We start from the raw sequence: 23,060 nt of genomic DNA on the forward strand, positions 1-23,060 counted from the left end.
CCTGCTGAGCTCTTTCCCGGTCCAAAACTCAGCCCTTCCTTAGCTCTACCCCCTAAATCTATAGAAGTTTCCTGATCTGAAGTTGACAACGATACAACATGAGGCAACACACATCTCGCCTTACCCTTCATGGGCTGGCAAGGCTGATCCTGTCAAGGATTTGAAAATGACATCCTTGGTTCCCCCACACCCACCTAACTACATAAGGAAACCATCCCCTGACCACTTTTCTGTGCTGATGATCTTTTCTTATTTTAAATAAAGACAGGTCTGAAAGACCTTAATTGGAATTCAGTAGTTAAAGTCACAAAGAACTCTTAATAATCTTTTCAGTTGAATACAGACTGTACAGCAGTGGTTTTCAACCTTCCTAATGTCGCAACTCTTTAATAGTTCCTCATGTTGGGTGACCCCTGCCATAAAATTATGCAAGTGCCGTTTCACAGGAATTAAACCGAAACTCATCAATGGCGTGAAGATCCATTAGTCATGATTGTATATACACACAATACCTTTATTGGCATAAAGCAGATTAGCAAAATGAACAGAGATAGTCAGGATACATCAAGCAGTTTAAATTTAAAAACTGAAGACAAAAATTCAGCCATAATAAAGGTGACATTGGCATCCTTATTGCTCAACAAAAATTGGCAAATTGGTTTTTTTTCGGGTTTTCTCAGTTCAATTCTGCCCCTTGCCCCACCATGCCGATCTCGCTTTTCCACAACTATGGACAGATGAATGCTCTGCCTCAATCTACCCTGCAAGGCTGTTGTGTGGATGCACCCCCCCCCAAGCTGCTTGCCCTTGCCTTGTGAAAGGGTCGTTCAACCCCCAAAGGGGTCCTGACTCCCAGGCTGAGAACCATAGCTGTACAGGCTTTCCTCCCATCACAGTGTCTCATAAGCCCAGCTAGCTACCAGGGAAGGAAATCGGCTAGAGTCCAGGATGGACATGAGGGCCAGCCTTCCATTTGGGTTTTCAAAGCAATGAAGCTTGGCACAGTTTCTGGATATACCACCGAAAAATCAATATGTCAACGTGCTAGTCGCTGGCTCCGCTCAATTTCTGTGGTGCTCCTTCAGACCAAACACAGCGACCCCCTTGAATCTCTCTTCGGCCTTGGTGAGAGTGAGTCGACGAGTCTCCTGCCAGCTGCTCCTCCTCCTCCTTTCCTAGCGCTGCAAGGGCGGAGGCGGCGCTCCTTTCTCCCGGACGTGTCGCCTGCCTAGTCCGTCCCTGCTGCAACCCCCTTGGCGGAAGGCCGGCTGCAGTTCCCCGAAAGCTTTTGCCCGGCCTCCAGTTCCCTCGCAAGACCGTGGCGCCTTCGCGGCTCGGCTATGGCCGGGGCCGAGCAGGGTAAGCGCTGTGGCCGCCCCTCGTGGGGCACGTGACGGGCAGGGCGGGGAGGCGGGCTCTCCGCCGCCCCCTCCGAGGGTTGGAAGAGACCCCCCAGAGCGGGAGCTGCCGCGGGACGGCGGGTGGTTTGCTGTGACGCGAAGGCGCGAGTGAAGCGAGCGGAAGTCTGGCGGGGCTGGCTTCAAGCTGGGCGAACGCTTTCTTCCTCTCAAGGAAAAGAAGAAGAGGCCGGTGTGCTTGTGCACGAGCTCATAAAAATGCCTGCACCGAAGTCTGGAATAAAAGCTGTTAATAGCGGGACAGCACCCATGATATGGGGAAAGATGCCTTTCATAGGGTTTTCTCATTGGACAGGGTTTGCTTTTAAAAAAACGAACAAGCACACTCTAATCCATCGGTACAAAACATGACAACTGTTAATTATGAGGCTTCGTCTGTGGTGGGGTCCAAGATATTTGTAGGTGGCTGGCCGTGTTGGTCTGAAGCAGCGTTCTGTTCTGTTCTGCTCAAGGTGTGAGCTTTTGGTGCATGCCTCAGTCTTCAGATTTAAAAATGTGCATGCAGGCAGATACCTTGAATAAAACTTGGTTGGTCTTAAAGGTGCCACTGCACTTGAACTTTGTCCTATTTTTGCTGGGAAGGTCATGGCAGCAATCCTCCCTGTGCCCTGAATGAGAAAGAACGACCGGATCACGGTAACCCTGCAAGCTTCATGCTATAGTAAGGATTTAAACATACGCCTCTCGGAACTTGGTCCAGGCTGATGCTGCTGTTGCTCTGGAATTTATAGGAAATGTATTTTGAGAAAAAGTTGTAATAGCTGAGTAAAAGTAACAATATATTATGATATATATATACCCATGTATTGCTCAGCTGAGATTGAGAACCAGTTCTACTAGAATGGCCAGTGTTTCTGAACTGCAATCCCCTTGGGGTAGAGCATCTGTTGGGTATTCAAAAGGTGCCAGTTTCAATCCCTGTCACCTCCAGGAAAAAGGATCAGGTAGCGAGTGATGTGAAAGACCTCTGCCCTGGGCTACCAGTCCTAGTTTGGAAATGCCTGGAGATTTAGGGGTAGAGTCTGGAGAGGGACTTCAGCTGGGAATAGTGCCATAGGGTCTATCTTCCAAAACAGCCATTTTATCTAGCCAGGAAATCTCTATTCCCCACCTGGAGCCCTGGAGAGCCACTGACAGAGAATTCTCACCTTGATAGTGGTAGCCAATTGTGACTCTCTAGATGTCCATGGTCTACAATGACCAGGAGCACTATGTCAGCACTATGGCAGAGGCTCATGGTCATTGTGGCCCATGGACGTCTGGAGAACCACATTTCGGTCTAACTCAACATAATAGGTTACCTGTGTGACCTACTTGCATTTACACTGTAATTTCTGAGGTGGGGACTCACTGATAGAGCAGGATTAAACAAAATGCACTTTTTCTACAGTGGTGATTTGAATCTGGGTATCTAGTAAAGTCATCTAACCACTAGGTTACACTGGTGCTGAATTGTTTGATTAACTTAATAAGACACACTGTATATGTGGATTAAATAGCGGTGCAATTTCCTGCTTCAGATGTTAGTTGAAACATATACGTACACACACAATACAAGAACTGAAAACAGAAATATAAAATCCCCCCCCCCAACTATAGGTCACTGACTGTAGGTAGCCACATTGGTCCGCAGAAACATTTTAAAAGCAAAAGTTGGGTGATAATGACTAAAATTCTGTAGAATAGTGTGAATGTTTTTGCATTATCCAGAGCTCTTTATTAGTCTCTGTAGAAATAAAGGCAAGGGAAGTAAAAAAAAAATGTTCATTTGAGGGTGCTGGAGAAATGTCCCCATGATGCATCTTGTAGAGACTCCAAAAGGAATGCAGGAGGATATGTTGCAGATTTACAATGTATATCCTAAAAAGAGTCACATCCCTCTAATCTAAGAAGGGTATAATTCTTTTTAGGACTACACTCAGGTAGGTGGCATTGTATCCAAAATAGTTTTGCATGTTGAATCAAAGGCTGCTGGCGCAAAGAAGAAAAATGCCTTTCTTTTTTTGTGAATATAAAAGGCAACTGTTGGTTAAGTCTTAGTCCAACATGAAATGAGTCACACAAGTCCTTTGTAAGGTAGGGCACAAAAGAAAATAGTGATACTTAACATTAGTAGAGGCAGAGATTAATTTGTAATATTCCACTAGGTAAAGAGTCAGTGAAACAAAATTGGGTAATATAGACCAGTGGTCCCCAACTCCCGGGCTGCAGCCCGGCATCGGGCTGCGGCTCCCTCTTCCCGCCCCCCCCCCAGCAGCGAGAATCTCGCCAGGCCGCAAACAAATTGGCCACCGAAGCGGCCGATTAGCTTGCGGCCCAGCAAGCTTCTTGCTTCGGGGGGGGGGAGAGAAGCTTGCCGTCCAGTGGGGCGCAAACGTGCACGTGCGGCCGCACTGCACATGCGCGTTTGCGTCCGGCAGGGGCGCAAACGTGCATGCGTGGCAGTTCTGCGCATGCATGCATGTGCAGTGCTGCGCATGCATGCATGTGCAGTGCTGCCGCACGTGCACGTTTGCGCCCCACCAGACACAAACGCGCATGCGCGGCAAGTCCATGCATGTTCGTTTGCTCTGGGGCTGCCGCCCGTGTGCAGGGCCCCGGGCCGCCCTCTCCCCGTACGGCGCAGCAGTGGGCCACGGCACCCAGAAGGTTGCCGACCGCTGATATAGACAGTTGGGTAATCTAGCCAATTACTGGTTGAAGGCCAGTGATAAATAGAATCCAGTTTGAATAACTTGTTTCCCTTAACTTGAAGTATCACTTTCTCTGATGGTTATATTTAATATTTTTCAAGACAGATTAAAATTGAAGGTAGACACTTTAGTTCACAGAAAAAAACAACTAGCAGGATGGATAATCCTTCCATTAAAGGTCTGGATGAAGAGAAATGTTTGCCCGGTCATTCAAAAGTCAGCTTAGTAGATTCCAGGCTGGAGGGGAGGGCATTCAAGAGGTAAGGTCCCACCACTAGAAAAGGCCTATCTTTGGTTGCCAGCCACTTTGTCTTGGTAAGCAGGGGCACAGATAGTAGGGTTCAGGAAAAAGATCTTCAATGGTTGGCTGGATGGTACGGGAGGGGGTGAACATAGTAACAAGTCTCAAATCCGCAGCACGTAGACTTAAAATGGAATACAAGATTTATTTATTTAGAACATTTCCTTGCTGCCTTTCCAACCCACTCAGGGTCTCCAGGGCCAAGTTTGATATTGTTATTTAGGAAAATCATTACACTTGGTAGTTTTGAACTATGATCTATTGGAGCATTTGATAAAGATGTCTTTATAGCTATAGTTTTATGAGTTCCTTGTGTCAAAAGGTTAACACACAAATGGGCACGCAAACCACTGACTTGCCTGTCCTGAGTTTTTGATCTCAACAATATTTTCTTTGTTAATGGTATTTTGCTTTCCAGTACTCCCACTAGGGAATACTGATAGAAAACATTTTCTACAGGGAGACGCTAATTGGAATATGGTAGCTGACCTTACTTTGGTAATGCTGAAAAACTGGAACAGATGAAAGAGAAGTATAATGAGAGATAGGGTTTGTAAGAACAGCCTGCACAAGATGAATGTTGTACACTTCCACTTCAATATAATTATGCAGTTTTTTTCTCCTTAAGGCTTGAAGGCTGTTCTGAACTGAAATTAACTTGTACATATCTGTTCGGTTTACTTGCACAAACAGTAATTTAATGCTAGCAGCAATCTCATCATGGAAAAGGGCAGAGAAAGCCTTCTGTGGGGGGATACCCTGTTATTGTTTTGAAAAAGAACTCCAAGTGTTAGGTAAGAGCTTCCATAATGCAATGTTCTTGTATGAAAAAAATATTCCTACATAAAGAAAACTAGTGTGTCTGGAGAGAAAAAATAGGTAACAATCCTTCCTGCTGTCTAGTTTTTTATGTACAGTGATTTTTTAAAATATCTTTTTTTTGTCTACAGCATTCAGTCAGGAGAGTATTTACCCACCAAGTAGTATGGTTAGATACACATTTACTAGCTCAGTGGCTATGAATGAGAACTAGTACTAGTTTACAGTGCCATTCTGTATGGTCACTTCCATCTATACTCATTGAAATAATTTTTTATTTACTTTCTGCATTTGTATAATTGGAATATTTATCTTGGTATAGTGGTTAGGAGCGCAGACGTCTAATCTGGTGAGCCAGGTTTGATTCTGCACTCCCCCACATGCAGCCAGCTGGGTGACCTTGGGCTCTCCACAGCACTGATAAAGCTGTTCTGACTGGGCAGTGATATCAGCGCTCTCTCAGCCTCACCCACCTCACAGGGTGTCTGTTGTGGGGAGAGGAAAGGGAAGGCAACTGTAAGCCGCTTTGAGACTCCTGATAGAGGAAAATGGCATATAAGAACCAACTCTTCTTTTAGAAAGGGCTATTACAATTACATTACTAGTATATTCCAATCTCATAACATGTATACAGTTGGTTTAATAAGCAGTTTCAAACTTCCTTTCATGAATATTTATCCACACTAACATTCTCAATGCAGGCTCTTGGACTGAAAATATATTGGATTATTTTCTGAGAACTAAGCAAATTAAAACAAGAGATGGAGCTGAAATCCTGTGGTATCATGCAGCAAACCGGAAATTGCAAATTACAGAGGCAATACAAAGTGAGTATCCATTGTAAAGTATATCTGTTTGAAAATATATGAAACGTAAAGGTTTGGTTTTAATTGAACAGCATAGTGCAGAGGCAATTACTGCAGAGATTCTGAAGCTGAAGAGCAATAGCACCAGGCCTGTAGTCAGAAAAAAAGGGTATGGGGGGGGGGAATGAATACATGGGTGATCAGCCATCATTATTTTCTCTGCTTTACTTCAATATGATTTTACGCACACACCCCACTCCCGCTGTCTTGCAGGCTTTTTAAAAAGCAGGATTCAGGTCTCTTCAGCCCTGTCAACTGCTAATCCTGTTCTAGCCAATTGCCGAAAGAATTCACATTTGGAAGATTTATGACAGAATATGCACCTTTCCCCTTCAACTCCTTCCTTTTTCATACAGAGAATTTATGCTTGAAAGACTTGTGACAGATTTCACATCAACTGCAAGTGCTGACCGGGGAGGCATGACAAGTGATGGACGGGGCCTGGTCCCTTTTGGGGCCATTGTGGCTACAGACCTGAATAGCATTATGGTTGGCTTGTTGGAAGAAGAGAGGCTGTTTTTGTAGTAACCTAGTAATAAATATAGTTATACAACATCCTATTTTGTTATGAGGAAAAAAAATACATTTATGATTTGTTTGGTTAGAGTCAGAATCCTGAAAATATTGTATTGCATGTGGTAAGTGACATTTTCCAAAGGGAGACATTGTTTGTAGCTGCATGCAGCATATTGCTGAAATGCCTCAGGGCTGAGGCATTGTTTCATGTGGAGAAGGAGCCCTGGAGCAGTTAATGGTTAAGAGTGTCAGACTAGTAACTAGGAGACCCAGGTTCAAATCCCCACACATACCATGAAAGCTGGCTTGGGCTCATTGATGAAATAATTTAAAAATGAAGACAAAACACACCTAAGTTATATAAGTAGGTTTAATATTTGCCCGAAGAATTTGGATACAGATATCTTAAACCAAAGGCTGGACGAAAGGAGGGTTGCTAGACCCCAGTGGAGGAGGAGGTTCCCTCCCCCACCACCCTGCCCCTTATCAGCTGACTGGTGGAGGGGACTTACCCAGAATAAGAGAGAGACCCAGTTGACGTTGTAGTGACACGTCTATATCACTTTCAACATGACTCAGAAGTGACATCACTTCAGCAATGTCAGGCAGTGCTCTGATATTTGGGCAAGAACTCTATGGTAGAAACCAAATTTACCATGGAGTTTTTGCTTAAATTCCAGAGCAACTCCCAGACATGATGATGTCACTTTTTAGTCATGTTAGACGTGACGTAATTTGATACTCTAACTACTAAGCAAGAAAGGTATTCTGTCTATGTAGAAAGGCAAAGTTATCTAAGCCTGCTTACATTCTCTCTCTCTCTCTTTGTGAATAAACAGGTACATCTCACATGATAGAGGCAGATGTCCTTCTTCATGGAGGAAATGGCAGTGGTGAACCAATCATGGCTCATCCACCTGAAACCAACAGTGATATTACACTAAAAGAATGGTTAAGTGAGGTTACGAATACTAGCAAGGGTATCAAGCTTGATTTTAAAAGGTAAAGGTGAAACTGTATATTTCTCAGTACTGACCAATTCTATGTAGAGATTTCTCAGTACCTACCAATTCTGTGCTAGGAACTTCATTTGAAGATGTGAGGGGTTCTGCTTCAGATCAGGGCACAGCACATGCTAAGAAAGCTTTCTCTTCACATTTTCCTAACCTGAAATGCCTGAGAGTGCACTGTTTGTATCACTGGGGAAGCAAACATGTACTGAGAGCCAGTCTGGTGGTGTGATTTGACTGTTGGACTAGGATCGGAATGATCCAGAGTCAAATCTCCACTCTGCCATTGAGGCTTGCTTGATGCCTGTCCTGCAGCCCTTCCCTAGTTGAACTCCTAGGGCTGTGAGGATAGAATGGAGAGGGAAATGCCTTAAGCCACTTTGGAACCCCATTCGGGGGAAAGGCAGGGTATAAATGAAGTAAAGAAGATCAAAATTCCAATGGCTGTGCTTCTGTTTCTCAGTGGGTCAAATAGCAACTCCCAGGTCCTTGTTTGTAATGGTCTCCAGGATCCTTAAAAGCTGCTGGAGGCAGTAGTGATATGTGGATTATTTGAACCAATCCTGCCATATATGGAGGAATGTAAAATGTATTGTATGCTTCTCCCCATGTGGCTACATTATGAGTTTGGTTTCCTGTGTTTATAGTCTAGCTTCTGTGAATCCTTCAATGAAGCTTCTTGGAGATATAGAACTCAGGAAACCTGTTTGGATTAATGCAGACATCCTTCCAGGACCAAATGGAAGTAGTTGTGTGGTAGATGCAAAGGGGTTTCTGAACACCGTCACATCACATTTTCCAAATGTAACCTTGTCACTGGGATGGACAACTGGGTGGATTAATTTAAAATGCAATGCAGGTAAGAATGGTTCAATAAATGTGTTTCATCTTTCATCTTTTTCCTAGTGAAAAGAATCTGATTGTTTGGGACAATGGTATAGGGAGATGAAATGCCTCTGCCTCCTCTCTGCACTATTTTCTCAAGTTGAAACAGACATGGGTAATTCAAAATCAGAGGTCCCTGCTCCTTCCTCCCACACCATTGTCCTGAGAAGAATCAGATCCCAACAGCTCTTTAAATGGCAGTTCCTCACAACTCCTGTGCTGTGTTGTTCTTTCTGTAGGGTACAGTTCAGTAATGATGCAAGAGATGGCAGCTATTTGTAGAGATCTTACTCAGCCAGTAACATTCCCTGTAAGAGCTGCTTTGGTGCGCCAGTCAATATCCGAACTTCAGTGGTTATTACAGCAGTCAAACAGGTATGCTCATTGTGTCAAGTAGGCCCATTATGCACGGCCACTGAAACGGCGATTTCGGGTCACATGGAAAGTGCGGAGGGGGAAGACGCGAAGCACACTGGTTATGCATGGGACGGGGCGCAACGGCGGCAAAACCCAGAGTAACCGATTATGCACGCGGTGACCCCGGCGCCGCTTCTGGTTGCGCCCCGGTCACCCGGAAGCTCTGCTTTCTTCCGCGTTTTGCTAACGCGGCTTTTTCGGTGGCATGCACTGAATCTGCGGCCGGTTGCAGCCGGCACTGTGCGTTATCGGTGATTTTAGTCGCCGCCCTTCCACCCCGAATGTGCGTTATTCCCCCCCGTGCATAATGGGCTGTAATGAACCCCACACTTTTCAGGAGGGCAATAAAATGGATAAACTTCCAGGTAGGAAATAGTAGTTTTTAAGTAAGAGAGAGAGACTTTCTCAAGCTGAGCACACTCACTGTCCCACACTTCAGCATTAGCTAGGACAATTGGTCCAGGTGTTAGGATTCAGTGCCTAGAAACTTCTCCTTGGACGACCTGAGTGGTCTGACAATATTGCAGTGAGGAAAGGGGTTAGGGATAGGATTTCCTATTTTTTCATTTTCCATTCCACATAAATGCTTGCAGGCCCCCAATTTATTTTATTTATTTTAATTATATACAGACCATTTCCACATAGGTTATCGGCCCTGGGTTCAATGCTTGTGGGAAGATTTTTTCCTGCCTCTACACAGCGTCATGATACATTTGTGCATCACCTGAGGTTTCCATAGCTGCTCTCCATTCTTTTTCAAACCTGCTTTGCTGCACAGTTTTTAGAAATATCACAGCAGAACGTAGATGGCTCCTGTCTGTGTGGGGAAAATGGTTCCTTGGCAACCATTTTCCTAACCACTGTTATGGTGGCAGCCATTTTCTTCTCCTACCAGCCAAGAGGCTTCTTATTTTAAAGGCATTAGAGAATCATTTTCTTAGTACACCATCCTCTCAAAATATGTACCAGGTTTTCTGGATTTCCTTATAAAGGAAATCCTTTACACCATCCTAACAATATGTGTACCAGGTTTTCTGGATTTCTTTGTAAAATCCTTTCCCTTGCAGAGATAGAAGAGGAAAGGCATATCTTCACAACGAAAAAAGCTTTGATGAAGTTAGGGAATGCTAAAATACAAATTACATCAGTTTGGAATGTTTATATTTTAATTGCTTAGGTTTTTAATTCTCTATGTAGATTGTCTTAAATGAAATTGATTAGTCTGGTCACTCTAATTACAGATACACCTTGACCATTTGGACAGGAAAATGTGATGACTACTCTGTAGAAGATCTACTATTCATCAGAAACTCTTTTGATAAAACTAGAATTTTCTATGACATCTTAGAACCACAAAAGTCTGAATTTAGAAAGGCCATAGGACTGGAAACCCCACCATGAAGAACACAGACTTTCCTATTGGACAATGGTTACCTGTGGCATCATGATAGTCCCTATGGAAAAGACATTATTGAAGATTTAAAGAGAACAGTTATTACAAAGGCACATCTGTCTCCCTTTTAGGTTATCATATTGTTAAAAATACCTTTGGAGATTCTGTGGACTTTCACCCTCTTAGCTGCAGTTTGAAATGCCTGCTTCTTGATTATTCCTCATATATACACCCTGATTTTAAAATGTGGATGATGATGTCACGGTACATATAGGTACCACAACATGCTATTCCATATTTAATTTGAAACTGTTTTCTCAGCAACTGTTTCTGTTCTCCCTTAATATACTGATATTTATTGATTGGCATCTTAATAATTTAATCCTATAAAAGCTTTCTCAAGAGACCAACAACTCAGTCTTAATATTAAAATATAATTACTCTGTGCAAGAAGTTGATGTTTTGGACCACATTATGCTATTATCTATCTGGAACATAAAAAAAGGAAATTCATTGTCTGTTATGCCTGTATTGATGCCCCTGGGAGAGCATACCTGACTTGTTGCCTGAAGCTGGGTTTCATGATACAGCCATTTTGTGCTGCTGTTGTGGCCCCCAGAAAGGGGGACAAAACTGAAGGAAAAGATAGCTAGACAAGGCTAAAGAAATTCTGCTGGATTTCAGGAGGACTCTTTTATCACATGTATGAGCTGAGAAGGTGACAGCTATACAGCCAATGAAACCACTGCCTGATAATGAACATTCATATCACAGTAAGCAAGCTGATCTTCTAAAATGCATCTTCAAAAATTATTCACAGGTCAGTCTCTTTTTTAAATTGTTGGTGTAATTTGTCTCATCATTGAAGTTCCTTCCTGGTAGCGTTTTTACACTTTGCTTAAAAGTTGTCTTAGGTTTGTATCACTAATCAGTCTTGGCCAAATCATTGTCTCTTTGACAGGGACCAACATTAAAAGCACAAAGAATATGGTGCCTAAGATTTTTTTTAATAGCTTCTGGTTATATTATTTTATTTTCTATGTTTTGTCGTGAGCTACCCCAAAACATTTGCTAGGAGGGGGTGGGCTATAAATAAATTAAGGATTATAAAGTTGAAGTTGCGTGCAACCAGTTCACTCCCTAACTGATTAGTCCTGAGGCTTGCTGCCAATAGGGAGATGCCACTCTGCCACTGAGGGCCAATTAGTTTAAATTGCACTCTGCCAATGAGGGCCAATCTGTGCATATTGCACTCTGTCAGTGAGGGCCAATTAGTTCAAATTGCATGCAGACAGCTCAGTCCCTACCTGATTGGCCTTACCTGGGAGTATGCAGCCAGTAGGGAGAGGACGCTCTGTCAGTAAGGGCCAATCAGTTCAAATCTACTGAGGGCCAATTAGTTTAAGTTGCATGCAGACAGTGCACTCCTTACCTGATTGGCCCTTCCTGGAGGATTGTCACCAATAGGAAGAGAACACTCTGCCAATAAGGGACAATCATGGGGCTTATCTGTCCTTCCTCTTCCGGCTGCTTGCTGGGTGGAAGAGGTGCTGGCCTCTCTGAAAGGCCCCACTGCTGGTAAGTTGTTCCATTCTCAGCCTCTTCCCACCCTCCATCTTCCCCAGGCAAGGGAGGGAAGCCATCTGCTTCCTTTGCCTCCTGTGTTGGTCTCAAGTTTCAGCTCTCTGCTGGAAGGAAGCACAGACAAGCTGCAAGGCAGGCAGAGATAATCAGTATTTCAAAAACTGGTGTGGTGCCTTTTAGACTGGAGCTCTCTTCTAGCACTAATTGGCTCCGGTGGGCTGACCAGGAAGGGAGGTGCAACTAGAAGCTAGGTAGAAGAATAAGGAGCTCCTGCAACATGAGGAACTCCTTTCTCTTTCATCTTCCTGAAGATTTCCAGGTCCCTACCTGGACTTTGGCAACCCATCTGGCTGATTATGTAAGTGGAGTCAGGAATCAAACCCAGCTCTTGTGCTACTCTTTTACCACTTCACCACACTGGATGTCAAGATTGAGTGGGGAGCAGGGGAAGGAGGGACAGAACCCAGGAACATCACAGTGCAGGTGTATGTGCCAGAACCTGTTTTATACTAGTGGCTTTGTCTTAAAAATGAGAGCATGATTTTAAAATATGTAAACCCTGTGAAGACGATTTCAGTTTATAGATCCTTTCCAGTCTATGATTCTGTCCTTACTATTTTAGCCAATGGATTTGACTTATAAATGTATAAGTTCAGTCTTATTGATGCCTGGCTTTTCCCTGAAAAAAGAAGGGGATGAGCAAGAGGACTGGTAGCAAATAGGGTGAAGAAACGGTCTAGTTTTCAAAATGTACCATAATCTTATATCTTCTGAAGCACCTTATGTTTAATAAATATACACACATCTATATGCCATCTCTGCCGTCTTCAGACATAAAAAACACTGATATCTTTTTTGACTGCAATTTTGTTTCAGCCAAAAACAACAGAGCCAGTGTGGCAAGTTCATGATTGTCTGCCTAGGCCAGGAAAGAGCTGCTTAAAGTCTCTACTCTGTCATTAGCTCCCTGGCAGAACTTGGGTCAGTCCTTCTTTTTCTTAACCTACTCCCAAGATAGGAGTCTAGAGTTTCAGAATAGGATAGCCTTGGAATGCAGTAAGAAGACACAGCGGTCATGTAATTCTATGGCTTGTATATACTAGAAGTCATCAAGCTCATTATGTTGATATAATTTGTTGAGGCCCAGGTATAGAAGCATCTGAGAACTGCAAGAATGTCCAACTTCACAAGTGAAGATATGATTCGTAGAATCATAGTTAGAAGGGACCTCCAGGATCCTGAATACAGGTTCAAAGATGGATGTGTTGGCTGAGGGCCAAAAAATACTTATAAGTATGAGGAATGTGTTATCACTATTTTTGACTTTAGGATATGATATAGCAAGAATGTTTCAACTATAGATAACCTTGTATGGTGCTTGAAGTTATCAGACAATGAGTTAACCAAGAATGTGAGCCTTTTTAAAGTGGGTCAGTTACCTATCATTAGGAGACAATATTGAAATCCTATAAATATGGAAAGTTGTATTGAGAGCTTATTCTCACAGTGAGCTTCTTAGAGATTTTCAGAGTATAAACTTTTGAGAGATAAAGTTCCCTTTAGTAAATATGAATAGGAATGGAGATCTTACTGCTCTCTGGAATTCAGGGGTGGTACTACTTAGTGTTTCATATACTTGTAGCAATTCATGAACAACACAGCTTAACATTATAATGAAACCATGGTCAACATTTTTCATTCGTCTTTGCTTCAAAATAACATTGCATGGAAAGGGAAGGCTATTTTAAATAATAATTCTTGTTTAGCATTAAATGGTCAGGTCCAGCCTGTTTACCTAAAGACAGCAAATGGAAGTATCCAGCCATTTAAAATATAGGGTTCCTTGACCTGAATAAACTTATTCTTTCATCCAGCTATTTGTAATCACACAGTTATTTAAGAAAAAAAAAAGACATATCAGACATTAACTTTCTATAAAACTACTTTATCTCACGGAACTCCCATATAAAACTTGCACGTATTATTTTAATTGTGCTGCATTTGGAGAAATGGTCTTACTTGTTTTGTATTACCAATAACTGTGTGCACTAGAGACTACCATAAAGGAAACCTCCCAAGGCCTAAAATGATTTGATACAATATAATCCCTTTCCTTATTCTTTAATAAAACTGATTTTTAATATTGCCAGCAAATCTTTGAGGCAATCTTTTATATTGTTATAAGAGTAATTTACTTATGCAAACAGAAAATTGCATGAATATAATAACTTAATATTTCAGGCAATATTACAATTAACTTGAGGGAGCTGTATCTAGACTGTTCAGGTTTTCTAGTAAGTTTTGAAAGCTGACTAACACATTAAGCTATTACTTTCAAGCATGGTTCCCTGCATACTTACAGATAAGGAATTAAAATGTATACAAACTGTAGATTATAGCCTCCTGAAAGCTCTGAGCTTCTAGGAGAGATTGCTCATCTACTCCGTGGATATTTGAGGTCAAGACTGATTATAGGGTTCCCAGGTCCAGGTTAGATTTAAGGTTGAATGCAGGGATTGGGGAAGTGAGGAACTTCAGTGGGGTAAAATACCATGGAGTCCACATTCCAAAGTGGCCATTTTCTCCAGGTGAACTGATCTGTTACCTGTACATCAGTTGTAATCTCACTCCAGCTATTACCCAAACTGATGAACTGCCAGGCTGTATTAAGGCAGACCAAGGAAACAAGAAGTACATTCATCATGCACATACAAACATCAGAGTTTCACCTCCTAGGCTCACTGATATAAGAATGGGGCTGTGCACTGTGTTGATGGAGCAGCTGATTAAGTGTCCGTGGGAATTCCTCCTACAGCCTTGTGGGCTATATTCAAGAAGCAGACTAATTCTCAATCCTAACACATAATCATTTAGAACAGCGGTTCTCAACTGCCGTAACCCCAACTGTGGCAGCAGTGCACACATGCATGCAGGTGTGCGTGCAAGAGCACAGTGATCTGGAGATGGTATGGAGGCAGCCAGTGCCATGGCTCAGCTGCCACTGGCCACCACTGCCACCCACTGCCAACCTGTCCTGGTGACCCCACGGGGTCGGGACTCCAAGTTTGAGAACCACTGATTTAGAACAAAGTTTGAGTCCTGTGGCAACTTTAAAACCAATTAAGTTTAATTCTGGATATAAGCTTTTTGATTAAGTGTGCCTGTCAGCAAAAGCTTATACACAGAATTATATTCAGTCTTAAAGATACCACTGGACTCAAACTTCATTTAATTGCTGCAAACCAACATGGCTACCCACCTGAATCTACATAATGATTTAGGTCCCTTAAACCCAATGACAGTCCAAACAGAGGGAAAACAACAGTGAAGGAACAGGAGGACTGCTGAGCTTTAATCAAGCTCCTACCCCACTTCTTAAATTCCTAGTTGTACACATTTCATAGAATCAAAGAGTTGGAAGGAACCTCCAGAGTCATCTAGTCCAACCCCCTGCACAATGCAGTAACTCACAACTACCTGCCCACCCACAGTGACCCCAATTTTATGCCCAAGCGATCTCTCCATCAAAAATATCCAGAATCCAGCCTGGCCTGGAGGAAATTCACCCACCATCCCATAGTGGTGATTAGCAATTCCCTGGATATGCAAGGAAGGGCCACAAAAGACAAACACTGGCACATCCCTTCCTGCCCACACACTCACAATCTTCTTGAAAATAATCAGAAAACTATTTAATGTAATTTCATCCAGTAAATTAGGTTGAATCCTAAAAACACTTTCATACGAATAAATCCTACTGAATAAAATGAGATTTACTTCTGACTAGACCTGTTTTGGATTGCTCCCTGTTAATACAATGATGTGCATTCGGGCAACGTCCAACCTCAAACAAATTTAATTTCCAGATTCTTAATCCTTCTATTTAAAATATAGTTATAGATTGTTCTATAATTTCTGTACTTAAGAACTATCATGGATCAAACTGTAATGTCTACATTTATGCAAAGTGAACACAGGCAGCTTAGATATTTTGTCCATGGTACTGAACCCTTCTCCTTAAAGCATCTTTCAAAACACCTTTCAAACTACCTTCGTTGTCCCTCTTAATAATTAACATCCATTGGAAACATCAGCAGACCATTCTGAGTCACCAATTATTAAAAAAAATCAGCTGTTAGCTGCTGCAGGTTAGAAAAAGTAATTAATCTCTAACCTGTAAACAACTGATGTAAATATTAATACCTCTAGCCAGTGAGCAACAGAAATATATTAGCCTCTATTTTTTTTCCATCTGAAGTCAATCCAAAAATCAAACATGGTCAACACAGACTCAATTTCATCCCTTCCTCAAAATGGCAGCCAGAATTTTGTCCGTCATCTTTTAAAAAGTCAAAGTTTGAATCAAAATCCCTATACATCTCTACATATGTATCACAGTTGCTTCCATTAACATGCCAAATGATTTAAAATATAATTTAAAACATACTCTGATCATTAGCACAGAGCTTTTGCAATTACTTTGTGCAAAGAAAAACCTTAGAAATACAGAAACATTGTTCAATATGAGGAAATAACGTGAGGCACAGCCAGTAAATAGAAACATTTATTTGCAAATGCAGATTTAAAGCTATTGAGGCAACACAGATATATAATGAATTTTTTAAAAAGCTACATAAATAAATAATAAATAAACCTATTTCTAACCTTCATTGAGAAAATGTCAAATGGTTATTTTGAATCTTAACACAGAATACATAGATGGCTATTTTTCATTTATATAATTTAGTATCTTACTGCAGTATCAGTTGCTAGGAGTCATTAACCTTATCCCAGGGGAGTATGTTATTTACCTTTAGGGGACTATGTAGATTAATTTCTGTAAAAAAACCAAGCATTAACCTCCCTGCACCTTTCAGGCTGGGCATGTGCCATAAATAAGAAAAGTTATGTATAGACAAGCAGTTTAGTAATTTGAGGAGAAGAGGTTTAGCTACTATTAGGGGCGTATTTGCAAGACTACTAGACCGTTTACGCACTGGAGGTTTCGTGCCAGGCTGCAGGCCAGAGTTTTAGTCATTGCAGGTTGCCTCACCTCTTCCTGAACCCACATGGGGGAGCATTTGGCCTGGTGCACCTCATCTGCCCCTGATTTGTACTCCTGCATGGGAGCTGGGGCAGTGAAGTTCCCAGGGTATAAATGGTCCTAGGTAGTATTTCACACTGCAAGAAATCACCCTCCTTGAACAACTAATGGCTATTGCATAACTCTGTTATTTTAAAAATATTTTGTGTGTACAAAAGAAAATTATTTTGAATTTCTGGTGACTTTACTGAGATAGGGAGTATTGCATACTGAACTAACTAGCCCCCCCCATCACTAGCATTCCTCTTTTATTTAAAACCAATAATTAATTACAAAACATATTTAAATATATATTATTTAAACAATGAATCTCAATCCACTACATCATTACATTTTACATGACAGAATACAGGTTTCCAGTAAACATTTGACTGATTTACATCTATTATATTTTTGTAAGCCTGTAAACCTGATTAATTTGTGTAATGTGTTTATTTTATCAATCCATTTCTGCTTTCAGGAGTAACTGTTATCTCCACATTCCCTAATGAAAATGCCAGCCCATCTGTAGCAATTATATTAAGTACACCATGTTTAAAAAATGGAATTGCTACCATGTAGTTTAAAAGAAGCACTTCTGGAACACAGGGAAGGTCTATACCAAGGCTATAAGGTATTACATTAACTACCAATTTGCAAAACAAAGCTCTTGAACAATTACACTGTAAGTATAAAAAAGTCTGTGTTTTCATAATTGCAAAACCATTAATCTCCTGAGGATTTCTTATATATTTTGGTTATCCTTATAAGTGATAAATGTTGCTAAATTGCCATTATTAATGGCATTGTTGAAAAATTGCAAACTTAGACCAAAAGAACAGCCCTGCTAGAGGACTTAGCTAAACTTATTAGAGTGGTGGTGCATGAAGGCTTGTCACAAGATTTCATTTATAAACAAGAGGCTAAATTTTTCATCAATGATTTGCCATCTATTCCATACTTTTATCTGTTACCTAAAATTCATAAAAGTTTAGAAAAACCTCCGGGTCGCCCAATAGTAGCACAGACAGGATCAGCATTGCAGCCTCTTTCTAAATTTATAGGTTTCCATTTGAAAAAACTAATGTCACAAACCCCGTGATCCTTAAAGAATCTACACATTTTATTAATCTTATTGAGAAATTAACTGTGGAACCATCTTTTCTATCAATAACTAGGGATATTAAAGCTTTATACACGAATATCGGATGAAGTTAGAAATGTAGTTAGTATATACTTGGATCATAGAGAAACTGATAGACCTCCTGCACATTTTTATTGGACCTTTTAGATATTGTACTTGAAAAAAAATCAATTTAATAATGAACTATATCTACAAACAAATGGTATATCCATGGGTGCTGCCCTTTCTCCTTTTTTACACGCTTTTTGGATGATATATTTATGATGTTCCATGTAATCCACCTATGACGTTCTATGTAAACCGCCCAGAGCTGAATGGAAAGGCAGTATAAAAACCCGAATAAATAAATAGTGGTTACTGTTGGATGAGAATCTGGCTGACTGAGTTTTGATTCCATCATCTTGACCTAGTCATAAATTCTTGGTATATGTTACTTCACAGGATTGATGGGAGGATAAAATGGAGAACAATTTAAATTTCTTTAAGTCCACAATGTGGAGAAAGGCATAAAAAATAAAGTAAATAATTCAGATACTCTTTCTCTGAACACAGATTTATCCATCATGGCACACAGGCATGGATCTGTCCTGTTCATTTCCTTTTAAAATCAGATAGATTAGGGTCCATAACTTTGCCCTACAGCTGAGTTCCGAATGTTCATTAAAGAAATGCTTTATTTTACCTGTTTTGAATCTAAAGTTCATCCACAGATGTAAAGCTAATAAATGCAGTCATTTCACAATACACTAGCATTTAATGATCGCCCCACTGTTCATGATACTGCTTTTAAAATAAGGAATATTATAGTACCCACCAAAACTAAGTAGAACTGGTGATCTTTCTTTTGAACTAAAAACAAATTCATGTGGCATCTATGCTTTTATTTCTATTAACAAAACAATAACCTAGTTACACTTTTTTGTGGTCTTTGCTGAGCACACATTAATGAAAATGAAGTCTCAATCCAACATTTAATTGGATGAGTATATCTCACTCACATAGGACGATGGGGTAGATATGGGAAGAGAGACAAAATGATATTTCCAGGAAGATAACTTTGATGACTGTCTTCACTCACAAGAAGACTGAGTGAGGAATTAAAGAAAGGATGTAACACAGCATGGATACTGGCAGAGGACAGTTCTGGAAGAACATGAATTGAAAGCAAGACGAACTTGGGAAGCTGCATACTGAGGCTGTAAGGGATAATATGAAAAAATAAAAGTACATATTATCTAGTATAAAATAACTGTTTAATATGAACCTGTCATCTTGGCATAAATGAAGCTACCAAAAATGTTACAAACAACATCAAAAATCTTGTTTTTGATACTTGGATCGTAGAGAAACTGATATCTTGTTTTTGATGCCAGTAGTAGGCATAAAGTCTAGGATTTCTGGCCAGAAAAGCATGGTTTCTTTGTTAACTGTTGGGATTAGATCAGAAACTGAAAAATTAGTAAGAATTAAACTTTTTTATAGCCCCACATAGTGCAAATAACTGGAACATACAGATATGTGATTCACTGTTTTATACTGGAACAGTTCCAGCGCCAAAAGTTAATGCTGACACTTACAATACTTATAAATGTCATAGAACAAAGTAAATAACAAGGTAGGGTTTTTCCCTCCTAGTGGAAATGTCTGTATGGTTTGAAATATACAGATAACTATAAACTATAACTATAAAACCATCTGTTCTAGCAAGGAAGAGCTGCATAGGGAAGTGTCTTTAAATGTTCACCTTTCTCCCAAGCAGGTCAGGACTCAAGGCAGGCGTGTACTGGCTTTGCTCCAGTAAATGTGGTGGTGATGGCCACCCTTGTACAGTGCAGTAGTGGATGGACACCCCTCTTTGCCACCCTTACACAACACACCTCTGAAAAGATTTAATTTTGGCACTCAATACCTGATTAACACCGAGGGTTCACTTGCATGCATTTTCCTCCCCAACTTCACCATGGAAGAGAAACTGCATGACTGAAACTTCCGTGCAAACAAAAGCTTTTATAAAGGAGCACTGAACTGACATATTTAAAATATCATTACATTTCTCTCTCATACTTCTTCCATCATAGAACCCAAAGTGTCATATATGAGATTTTTCAGGTGTCCCATCCAGACAGAGGTCTGCCTAGTTCCAGGAAGGATGCCACCTGCTGTACCCTGGTACTACTATTGGAAGGGAGCCAGAATGAAAATTAGCAGCCAGAGAAAGTGAGACTTATTCCCTCCACATGTGCATACTTTTACCATGTCCATCTCACTCTCTTCCCTGACCTCCTGCAATTTATGGGGAGGATTATGCACAAGGATACAACATATCACGCATTTGCAACAAACAATTCTCATATATATCATTAAGTCTTATGAGTTTGAGGTTCTGTGCATATGGCCATTTAAAAATGATTTGGATGCTATTAAATACTTTAAATTGAGAATCTGTATCTGTTTAATGCAACAAAACCATGCTGGCTGGTTTTTCCCATCTCCATGGGAAAAATACAGTCAGACATGGAAAACTAAACAGGAAGAAAACATTTACTTCACAAACACTGTAGAAGTGTGTATCAATATTAAGCTAGCTCTCCCATCTGTTATGTAGTTGGATCAAATCGAAGCTCTTCTTCAGAATATCTAGTTCTGGTTTTTGCAAATTCTACTTTTCACTTGTGGACAGATTTATCAGCATTCCTTGACGTGACAAAGGGGTGAACCAGCTCACTGCAGAGGCACGACGATGGGTCAGCATTATCAGCATTTTCTAGCTTGTTCATTTACCTCTCCTTAAGTGCTTGTAGCCTTTACAATATTAAATTAATTTAAGAAAAAGATAACGGACTCTGGCCATAATGCAACAGTTACTAACAAGCCATTAAAATCCATTTGTGCCAAGGTCTATAATAGGAAATTGCCATTGTTCAGGTCATTTTTCTGCTGTAATGCACAGAATTTAGCCCATGTAACTGTTCAAATGTGGCCTCGTGCTTGCCATAAGGCACAAGTTAGATGGATTACAGAAGGCTGAGCCTAGAACTTGATTGGGGGAAAAACATCTAGTTCATATCCTGAAAGCCTTGGATGCACACTATGAAGGACTATATCCACAGTTTTCTAATTTTTATTATAAAGTCTACGATAAAGGCAGCAATATTTTAAATATGTAATTTGCAGCATATCTTATTTGCCACTAAAGCTCAAGGCAGATATTTGAGGATGAGTTACAGAAATGGACATGCTGCACTCTCAGTACCAAGAACTTGGTGCAGCCAATGTTCATATTGAAAAATATTGTTTATATGTACAAGTGGTATACTATGGTTACATACTAATCTGTTAAAAATTCACCAGCTGCTTGATTTGCTCAGTTTGTAGTGACTGCCTCCTCGTCAACAGAGTCTTATTTTTGAAATCCCTGGGATATGCAGGTGCTGTTGGCATGAGGGTTTTCTGCCCGTAAGGAATCACTGCAGACATCTTGTAGCTATCAGAGATCAGAGGATGAGGGTTCACATTTAAAGGGGGTAGAAAGCCTGGTCTAACCTGAGCCATATGATCTGAAACGAGGGCTCCTGACCCTCGCCTCTCTAGCACAGCATGGTTTTTCCTGCTCAGTAGATTTGGAGGCATGTTTTCTATCAGTTCCCTAGAACTTGATGACAAAGATGGAGAAGGAGAGAGAAGCTTTTTCTTCCCTAGAAGTGATTTACTGTCTTCTACAGGAGGTCCTAACCTAGTTAATTGGGAATCAGAGCTGTAATGATTTGCCCCTAGGTTTCTTCTCTGAACAATGTTCTTCAGTGTGGATACAAAGCTCATTGGAGCTGAATCTGAATTTTGATCTACAGGAATTTCACTCTGAGTGTGGTTTGCCTCACCAAAGAGTGCATGAGAATTTATCTCATCACATGACATTTTCCTGGAGGCAGTTTGTTCAAAGCTCTTCAAGAAGTTAAGGGTATCTTTTATATCAATGCTGTGATGTCTGGTGATGAATCTCTTAGACAGGGCAAGATTGTTGATTTTTAGACACAATTCTTCCTCTGGAGTTATATCCTGCAGGTCTTCCTGTAAAGAGGAGATTCTGTTCTGTTCAAAAAGTGAAGAGGGAACCTTCACCCTTGGCTCAGAACCCACATGCTGCATCTGAGGTTTTCTGGATGGAGAGGGTGGCTTGGGTATATCCTCCATTCGTCCAGAAGGATGAGGCTCTTTGAAGTTGAACAGAGCTTTTTCTGTACCTTTTGAGTTTTCTTGTGGAGATGGAGAGGTTTTAACTTCTACATCTGATGGAGAAGCACAAGAACTTGGAGACAGACATTCCTCATTGTCAGGAGGTGGCACATTTAAATACTGTCTAGTGGTCTGTTTTCCAGATGGAGATTTATCCTTTGTAATAATAATGACTTCTTTCCCCTTTGCTTTGCAAGCATCTAGAATAACTTTGAGGCTTTCCTTATCATCTGAATTCACTGAGTAAACAAGAACTGAATTACCAGAATGATCCTGTAAACTTAAGTCCGCTCCATTTTTAAGCAGTAAAGAAATAACTTCAGGACCAGCTTTCTGCAAGCAGGCATGCATCAAGGCTGTCTTCCCAGTTTTATCTTGAATGTTTGGATCTGCCTTATTTTCCAGAAGGTATTTCACCATTTTTACTTTGCTAACACTTTGACAGTCCACATGTTTTGTCTTGCAAGCAATCATCAAGGGGGTTTCACCGCGGTCATTGCTTTCGTTGATGTAGGCCCCACCTTCTAGCAGCAATCTTGTGAGACGAAGTCTGCTGTGATAGACAGCTTTGATCAAGGAGTTTCCATCTGGTGAAAGTTCTATGGCTTCATCCATCTTCTAGGTGTTTTTGAACTGAAGACTGCAGTTGTTGTAGAGGTCACCTAATTTTCAGGGACATTAAAACAGGAAAAGATTAA

The 23,060-nt window shown here is 40.9% G+C and overlaps 2 protein-coding genes across 6 annotated transcripts in view; one reads left to right on the plus strand and one right to left on the minus strand.

Annotated features, from left to right (window-relative positions):
* Positions 1 to 1,141: 1,141 nt before the first annotated feature.
* FAM151B (family with sequence similarity 151 member B) lies at positions 1,142 to 11,306 on the plus strand. 3 transcript variants are annotated; one of them, XM_077347475.1, is made up of 6 exons: positions 1,142 to 1,359; positions 5,933 to 6,058; positions 7,453 to 7,615; positions 8,271 to 8,482; positions 8,748 to 8,883; positions 10,167 to 11,306. In XM_077347475.1, exons 1-6 carry the CDS (start codon positions 1,341 to 1,343, stop codon positions 10,324 to 10,326), a joined length of 816 nt encoding a protein of 271 aa, XP_077203590.1. In that variant the 5' UTR covers positions 1,142 to 1,340; the 3' UTR covers positions 10,327 to 11,306. The 3 variants fall into 3 exon arrangements, with proteins under 3 accessions (XP_077203590.1, XP_077203589.1, XP_077203588.1); XM_077347474.1 differs by lacking the exon at positions 1,142 to 1,359 and adding an exon at positions 1,392 to 2,079; XM_077347473.1 differs by lacking the exon at positions 1,142 to 1,359 and adding an exon at positions 4,019 to 5,206.
* Positions 11,307 to 16,494: 5,188 nt separating this feature from the next.
* ANKRD34B (ankyrin repeat domain 34B) overlaps positions 16,495 to 23,060 on the minus strand; it is a 31,587-nt gene continuing 25,021 nt past the window's right edge. For all 3 annotated transcript variants that reach the window (XM_077347479.1, XM_077347478.1, XM_077347476.1), the window contains exon 2: positions 16,495 to 23,024. In XM_077347479.1, the coding sequence (XP_077203594.1) occupies positions 21,466 to 22,977 (1,512 nt within the window). In that variant the 5' untranslated portion in view covers positions 22,978 to 23,024 and the 3' untranslated portion in view covers positions 16,495 to 21,465. The remainder of the gene's footprint in view (positions 23,025 to 23,060) is intronic.

Source organism: Paroedura picta, chromosome 7 (genome assembly GCF_049243985.1).
Source record: "Paroedura picta isolate Pp20150507F chromosome 7, Ppicta_v3.0, whole genome shotgun sequence".
In the NCBI taxonomy this organism is placed as follows: Eukaryota; Metazoa; Chordata; class Lepidosauria; order Squamata; family Gekkonidae; genus Paroedura; species Paroedura picta.